Here is an 8,630-nt window from a genome sequence, read left to right as displayed (position 1 = left end):
GTTACTGTTAACAAATGAAGGTCATTGACCTTCAGAGTTATCCTTAATCTCCAAGGTGTGACACATTCTCAACATTTTTGAAAAAAGGTTACCATACATTACCTTCTGAAGAATCCAACCACATGGCTACAGTTCCTAGGCTTACAATAATGTTTGCCAAGGCTGGCCGTATTTGGCTCTCAATCCCCATTGGCATCAGAAGGGGAGAATTTTTTACGAAGGCCCAATAGGTCTCTGCCATGTTGGGATTCAGCAGCAGCCACAGGGCACACACAGCGTTCAGGAACCCAAAGAGGAACTTCATTGTCCTGCGGAAAGACACAAACAGATCTCCGGGCCCACACCAACACCGGATCGGGTCCCCTCCAAGTGCCAGTAGAAAGATCCTTCCATCGCACCAGAGGATTATTTGCAACAGGAGCCCTCCAGTGCTTATCTGCAGCAGATACTCCAGCAGAATCCACCGATAAAAAAATTTTAAATATATAAAACAAGGGAAAGAATAGAATATGGAGAGGAGAGATGAGCCCCTAGCTCCTCCCTTTTTACTTTAGAAATATGTTTTTAAGGTACGATGGCAGCGTTCTACTATAGCCTGTCCTTGAGGATTATAAGGAATACCAGTCTTATTAACAATAGAAAAGTCTTGGCAGAATTTTGAAAATCCTGTACTGCTGTAGGCGGGACCATTATCAGTTTTTATGCATTTTGGCACTCCCATGTAAGCAAAAGCACGAAGACAATGATTCTTTACATCCTTAACTTTTTCCCCTGAATGGGCAGAAGCAAAAATTAGAGAAGAATATGTATCAATAGACACATGGACATATTGTAATTTTCCAAAGGAAGGCACATGTGTGACGTCCATCTGCCACACATGATTAGGTAAAAGTCCTCGGGGATTAACTCCCAAATGAGGAACAGGTAAAAATTCGACACAAATAGGACATGATTTAACTATCTGGATGGCTTGTTCCCGGGTTATGCCTGTATGATGACGAAGAGATCCAGCATTAAGATGATAATGTTGATGCAACTGAGTAGCCTTATCAAAGGCAGAACAAACTAATGTGACAGGCATATGAGTAATGGCATCAGCCCTCTGATTACCTTCACTTAGAGGTCCAGGCAATTGAGTGTGAGCTCTCATATGGCCCACATAAAGGTTATGTGAGTGGGACCGTATAAGTCCTTGCACTTGCAATAAATATTCATAAATGGGAGAAATGGATGGTATGTAGGCTGTTGTCTCCAAAGGCATAATGGCATATTGACTACGAGTATAAATATTTACATTCTCATCAGAAAAGATCTGTAAAGCAAGCAACAGCGCCTGTACCTCTGCCATCTGGGCAGAAGTGCCCTGGACTTTTATTTTCTTTACTATGTTACCAGAAACCACCACAGCAAAACCACGTGAAGTGCCATCAGTAAATACCATACAGGCCTGAGGAATAGGAGTCATCTGTACTATCTTGAGAAATATAACAGGATGCAATTTAAAAAATTGACACACATCATTGGAGGGGTAATGAGTATAAAACCGACCATGCATGGAGCATGTCAATATGGTCCAATCATTATCATTAGCTTGCAACCATGCTATTTGAGACTGGGTGTATGGGGTCACCACAATATCTGGCTCCTTACCAAAAGTTTGAACACTGATCTTGATTCCCTTAAATATAATCTGAGCAACAGCCTGTGGATAAGGAGTAATGGTTTTTGCTGGAGAAGCTGGGGAATGTACCCATAGAATAGGACCTGTTTGCCAAAACACTCCAGTAGGTGAATGAGTAAAACAAAATATCAAATACAATAAGGGAGAAGAAAGATCTATATACTGCATGTGAGCCTGTTCCAGGGCCTCTTGCATTCGTTGTAGGGCTATACGTCCTTCAGCTGTTAATTTATGGGGAGATAAAGGGTCAGGGTTGCCCTTTAAGACATCATACAGCCTTTTGGCCGCGGCAGCCATCTTCCAGTAACTCGCCAAAATGACGAACACAAAGGGAAAGAGGAGGGGGACCCGCTATATGTTCTCCAGGCCTTTTAGGAAACATGGAGTTGTTCCTTTGGCTACTTACATGCGAATCTACAAGAAAGGTGATATTGTAGACATCAAGGGAATGGGCACTGTTCAAAAAGGAATGCCTCATAAGTGTTACCATGGCAAAACCGGAAGAGTCTACAATGTCACCCAGCATGCCGTGGGCATCATTGTAAACAAGCAAGTTAAGGGCAAGATCCTTGCCAAGAGAATCAATGTGCGGATTGAGCACATCAAGCACTCTAAGAGCCGAGACAGCTTCCTGAAGCGGGTGAAGGAGAACGACCAGAAGAAAAAGGAAGCCAAGGAGAAGGGCACCTGGGTGCAGCTGAAGCGCCAGCCCGCCCCACCCAGAGAAGCACACTTTGTGAGGACTAACGGGAAGGAGCCTGAGCTGCTGGAGCCCATTCCGTACGAATTCATGGCCTAATGTACAAAAAGAAATAAAGGACCTGGACTGTAAAGGGCTTTTCTTAAAAAAAAAAAAAAAAAAAAAAAAAAAAAAGACATCATACAAAGGGTGAAGCTGACCTGTTGGAATTTTTAAAGTGGACCGAAGCCACTGAATATCCCCCAGAAAGGTTTGGAAATCATTAAGTGTGAGTAGCTGATCCATACACAGAGTAATCTTTTGTGGACGTATGCCCGTGCGTAACAATTCATGACCTAAATAATGATAGGGAAAAGATACCTGTACCTTTTCTGGGGATATTTGTAAATTAGCCAGGCTAAGAACCTCTTGTAATTTAGAAAAGGCATCAAAAACAAGTATTTTATCTTTAGCAGCCAATAACATATCATCCATGTAGTGAATTATATAAACATCTGGAAAAGCTTTTTGAACTGGAGCTAAGGCCAAAGACACATAAATTTGACATATAGTAGGGCTATTGGCCATTCCTTGAGGCAATGCCACCCACTGATATCTCTGATAAGGTTCTCTAAGATTTTCTGAAGGAACACTAAAAGCAAAGCGAGGACTGTCCTCGGAATGCAAAGGAATGGTGAAGAAACAATCCCTCAAGTCAACCTCAATTAAATGCCAATGTTTAGGAATTGCCACAGGGGCAGGCCAGCCAGGTTGTATTGCTCCCATGAGAAGCATGGTTTTATTTACAGCTCTAAGATCCTATAATAGCCTCCATTTTCCTGACTTTTTTTTTAATAACAAATATAGGTGAGTTGCAAGGTGAAGTGGAAGGAATGATATGTCCAGCATCTAACTGTTCCTTAACTAATGTGTTCGCAGACTCCAATTTTTCTTTATTAAGGGGCCACTGCTCCACTCATACAGGGTCATCACTTTTCCAAGTGATTTTTATTAGTTGTATAATCAAAGGCTGCTGTGTAGTGACCCCTATGGAAAAGACCCTAGTCCTCTAGTATCCCCAGGACCTCTGGTGACACAGTTTTTGTCTGCCACAGGGAGTGGGTCTCCTTGAAACATTTTCCCTAAGCCTCTGCCCGGGCAGTAGCCCTGACTTTTCAGCATCTGATGTACAGGATGTGTAGTAAGCACAGCTCCCATACCATCTAACACATCCCGTCCCCACAAGTTTACTGGAATGTCAGGTAGCACAAAGGTTTGAAAAGTTCCTGCATGACCTTCCTCATCCTTCCAATTTAAAAGTAGCCTGCTCTGTAATGGCATCTGAGCTGTGCCAATACCTTGTAGGTTAGAGGTGGAAATTTTAAGGGGCCAATTGGGATCTCAGGATTTTTGTGAAATTATAGATATATCCAGCACAAGAATCCAATAATCTTCTGATCTCAATCCCATATAATTTTGTTTTTAATTTAGGCTGCTTATTATTGATAACTGTTTGTCAAAACACCTTTTTTTCCTGTACTTTTAAAGCCTCTAGTTTTACATACAGGCGCCATTTTGCATTTAAAATATGAAAGCAATAATAATTGAGCAATTCTATCACCAGCTTCTGTTTCCATGGTCCTTTTTACATATGCCAATTATAAAAGTATTAAATACAATCTCTATAGGATTTGAAGAGATAACTTTAGGTAATACTCTGGAGTATTTTTATAAATTTCAAGTGACACATTAATGCAAATAGCCAATTATTAACAATGTGGACCACACAATTAACCTGTATTTTATTTACTGGAAAAATAATTTTGTAACCTCTTTATCAGTAAGAGATTATTATTTATGGGTTTATCTTAGCAACATTATTTAATAAGCTAACAACCCAATCTATTTCAGGTGTTATATTTCTATAGAATTAAACCAAGAATTTCTAGAAAGCAACTTAAATTGCAGAGCCAAATTTTCAGTAATGATCAACAAACAAGAGCACACCTAATATATACTTCAAAATTATGAATCCTGTTTCTTTAGTTAATCTACCATGAGAATCAAATATTCATCCAAACATTTAAGACAATCAAAAGAACAAAACATCCTTTATTCACACAGCATTGACTTAGCATTCTGTGTCCTGACCGAAACCATTTTACACCAGAAGTTGGGCCCGTTTAAACTTTTAGGGTTAGTCCCTCTCCCAGACTCAGCTCCCTTGGTCCTTTCCGTTGGCCTTGCAGCTCCACCTCCTGCCTGTGCGTACCTGCCCACCCGCTGCTCCGGGCTATCTCTTTGATCACAGCCATCCTGGACATGCGCCCCACTCACACGCATTCCTGTTTAAACTTTTAACGATAAGGCCTCTGTTCACTTGGAGCAAGCTGAGGCTGTGGCGTAGCTTTGGCTCCGCCCAGTGCTCAGGCTCTAGTGCTGGTGCCCTCCCCATCGCAGCTCCGCCTCCCACCGGTGCATACCTGTCAACCCGCCGCTATGGGCTATCTCATACATGCCTTTGTCGGCCGCTGTCGCCGCTGGGCGTGCACCCCGCACACACAAACTCACATTTAAACTTCCTACTCCCATGAAGGGACTACCTAATGAGTTATTCCCACCATGAGGGGAAAACAGAAAAACATTTGCCATGAAGGGATCCTAAATATTGAATTATTCCCACTCCGAGGGAAAGATAAAAAACATTTGAACCAAAATAAGCAAACAGACAGCAAAACTTCTAACCTCTGGGCTAGCTTGCTGTTCAGCCAGCAACAATGAGGCCTACCTGCCGGTTCTTTGTAATTTAGATGCTGCACCGCAGAAAGAGCTCAGAGTTTCAGCTATCCTGAAAATTCTACAATTGGAAAAAGTCTTTTCTTCCTCCATTACCACTGGGGAGAGGCTTCTGTCTTTTGTTCATCCTTTCTCTACAGGGCCCCAATCTTTAGGCCTAGTTTCAAAATTTTTCCCCTTTTTACTGGGAAAATCCTATTTTCTTGATTAAAATTTTTTTCTCCCTTTTCTAACGGGAAATTTTCTTTCCTTCCCTCTTCTCTTTTGGGAAGATTTCCTTTTTTATTTAAAATCTTTAGCTGTCTTGCCCTTTCTTAACTTCGGTGGTGCCCTATTTGCACCCATGACAATTCACTCTCACCTTTTCTTTTTTCTTTAAAATGCTGGCCAGCCTTCTAAGAGTGTCTGTCAGCTTGTTCCTTCTTTCTTGGATCTTGGTAGTGTCTTGGTAGAATCTCAGTAGGACCTCCATTTGTAACGGCAACACCCGCATTACTGATACATGTTCACCATGTCCGAACGAGGGGCTGCGGATTAAAAAATAAGGGACAAGAGACAGCAAGTCATTCCCCACAGCTGAATACTGAATGCCAGCTGAATGCCGTTTATTGAAAGAGGGAGGTAACCTTAAATACGAGGTTACAGCACAATGGCGGATCCCCAGAGGGCAGGAGGGCAGAAGTTCGCTACATTTTTGCATCTACGCTGTTTACACCAAATGCAGGATACAGGAACAAAGAACCTCCGATTGATCAGTTAGGTGAGAAGGAAACCAGCAGGGAATCTGAATAGGGAGGACATCTGGTCAAGGTCGGCAAGCAAGGCGGCAGCCACTCACAGTGGGGGACCAGGGCCCACACTTAACACAACAGTCTTTTACTTATCAAATAGTTGTCACCTGGTTTCATATTGCCCATCTGACAGAACTATGCTTTTCTCAAGAAAACTGGAACTTTATGGCACAGCAGGCCTGAAGGTTGGTTGTGACTTTGAATGCCGCCTTTAGCAGCTTGTTCTTTGATATGGGGATGGGTCTAGTGGCTAGTTGTAAATCAGGGGCGGCTTCTTTGTAATGGTTTGGAGCCAAATGTTTCGACAATCCTGGTGAACAAATGTGTATCCTAGCATTCTAATCTCTAACAGGGCTGGTTAGCATATACTTATCTTTTGGGTGTTTTAGACGTAGTCTTCCCTCAGCTGAATTCTACTTTGTGAGACTTACAATCTCCTAAGCATTGTTAAATTTTTTAAATCAACAATTCTACTCTTCTACATGGTGGCATATTAGTGGAATGCTACACCACACTTGAGATGCCCTTTACAACCTCAACAAAATTAACTATAAATGGATCTTACACATAGAGATTAAATGCAAAGTGCTGAACATCTAGAAGATACTGGAGAAACTAGGCCTCTCCAAGTTTCACAACCTGCTTTCCATGGATGCACCAAAAGCATGTTTAAGTTGACTACAAAAACGTTTCTACACAGAGCTCCCTGCTCCCAATGCTTTGAGCAGATTCAGCCCACACAGGAAAATTACTCAGAGGCCTGCCCCTGGGTCCAGGGAGTTGCAAAGACCACATGGGACCTCACAGGACAGGGAATTTGGCTGCAAGTTCCCACCCAGATCTGGGAAGGACCCACCACACTGGCTGCTGCACCTCACCATCTACTCCTACCCATCTGGGGACAGCAGTCCCTCACTTACCATGTTGTGGTTTCCCAGCTCATCCAAGCTCCTTGCAGCAGCAATGGCAGAACGGCACACAAAACCACTGGTGCCAGCTCCTCTTCAAAGCCAAGCCTGAATTCAGGCGCCCGGAAGAGCCCTGCACCACTTCAGACTGGCAGGTCGCCTAGAGGGCCTGATTGGCTAGTGAGGCCTGAGTGACAAGAGCACCTCCCATAGGGTTACAGTGTGCTTAAAGCCACAGCACAATGGTTCTTGACCCTGCCTTCCACCACAGAGACATTTTCTAGATCAGCAGAGATATGCATTTCAATAGCACTTGTCCCTGCCTCCAACAGCAGACCCTGCTATCTTCCTGCACTCCATAGACACTTCCCCTTTTTCCTCCAGGATACAATGTGGCTAGTTAGCTTGCACAGCCCACTATACTGTACTATGATACCCTGTCGCATAGGTGAAAGGGTACCCAGAATACTAACAATTAAAAGGAGATTTAAGGACACAAAAGGAGATCTTTGTTCTGTGGTTTCATACTGAGATCAGATGAACTGGAGGGACTTCAGACAACCAGGAAAGAAAAGCAGGAACCAGATCTCAAACAAGATAATAGGTCTTTCTCCAATCAGAAGGCTAGATGATGGCTCCATTGCTTTAGGAGTTTTATTCCTGAAATTCAGAGCAAATTCTTAGCAAATGAATAATAACAAAAAAAGTAGGCTTCACAGAAAGTTAAATACTTAGAGAACAATGAAGCTAGGAAAATATCTTTATGAGCAATACTGTTAGCCAGCACATCTTCCTTGGTGGGCAGGTGGAGAAAAATAAATAAATAAAAAATAAAATAGCTGCATTATTTAAGGTTCTCTACATGAATAGGACTGGTAGAATAAATATCTCCATGTATGTAGAAAGTAGATTTATTAGAATGTCTCACAAACTGTGATACAGGTAATCCAACAATGGCTGCCTACCAATGGAATGTGAAGAATCCAATAGTTGTTCATTCCATGAGACTGGATATCTCAGTTGGTCTTCAGGATACACCAGAATTCCAAAGAAGTGGGTTCTAATGCTAGCAAAGGAATGAACTTGATAGTCAGAGTTAGGACAAGCAGGCAAAAAGAGAGAACTTCCTTCTTCAATATCCTTTATATATGTCAGCTGCTACCAGAAGGTACAATCCAGATTAAAGGTAGATCTTATTCTTTGATTGTTTGTTTATTTTGGTGTTTTGGAGACAGGGTTTATCTGTGTAGCCCTGGAACTCATTTTGAAGACCAGATTGGCCTCAAACTCAGAAAATATGACTGCCTCTGCTTCCTAAAAACTGGGATTAATGGTGTGCACTGCCACCAAGCAGCTAAAGTTGGATCATATCACCTAAAATAATCCAGATTAAAGATGGGTCTTTAACTTCAAAACCTTTAAGAAAGATCATTCACAGGTGTATCTAACTCTTTGGGTTTTAGTTAAGTCCAGATGTAGTCAGTTTGATTACCAAGAATAGCCATCACAACAGCCAAGATGGAAGAAATGAAAAAGATTTCTTACCTGCAGGAGGCAAGGAGAGCATGAGAATTATTTCCAAAACAATGCTTTTCCTAAACAAAGGAAGCATATGGATTTTACTTAGGGAGTTTAGACATGTTTACATAGAGTTCTGCCTATTCCCAAGCATGCTCAGTTAACAAATACACTTCTGAACATGATTACAATGTAAAAGTAGAGACATTTAGGGACTTTCTTACCTCAAAGTGATGCAAGAACATATATAAATTATA

The 8,630-nt window shown here is 41.9% G+C and overlaps 1 protein-coding gene across 1 annotated transcript; it reads left to right on the top strand.

The window, feature by feature from the left end:
• Positions 1-1,963: 1,963 nt before the first annotated feature.
• On the top strand, positions 1,964-2,519 carry LOC131897519 (large ribosomal subunit protein eL21). The gene has a single exon (XM_059248444.1). It carries the CDS (start codon positions 1,998-2,000, stop codon positions 2,478-2,480), a length of 483 nt encoding a protein of 160 aa, XP_059104427.1. The 5' UTR covers positions 1,964-1,997; the 3' UTR covers positions 2,481-2,519.
• Positions 2,520-8,630: the final 6,111 nt, after the last annotated feature.

The sequence above is a fragment of the Peromyscus eremicus genome, chromosome 22 (genome assembly GCF_949786415.1).
Source record: "Peromyscus eremicus chromosome 22, PerEre_H2_v1, whole genome shotgun sequence".
Taxonomy (NCBI): domain Eukaryota; kingdom Metazoa; phylum Chordata; class Mammalia; order Rodentia; family Cricetidae; genus Peromyscus; species Peromyscus eremicus.
Note: the sequence above shows the minus strand (reverse complement) of the source record. Positions and strands in the feature narration are given on the sequence as shown.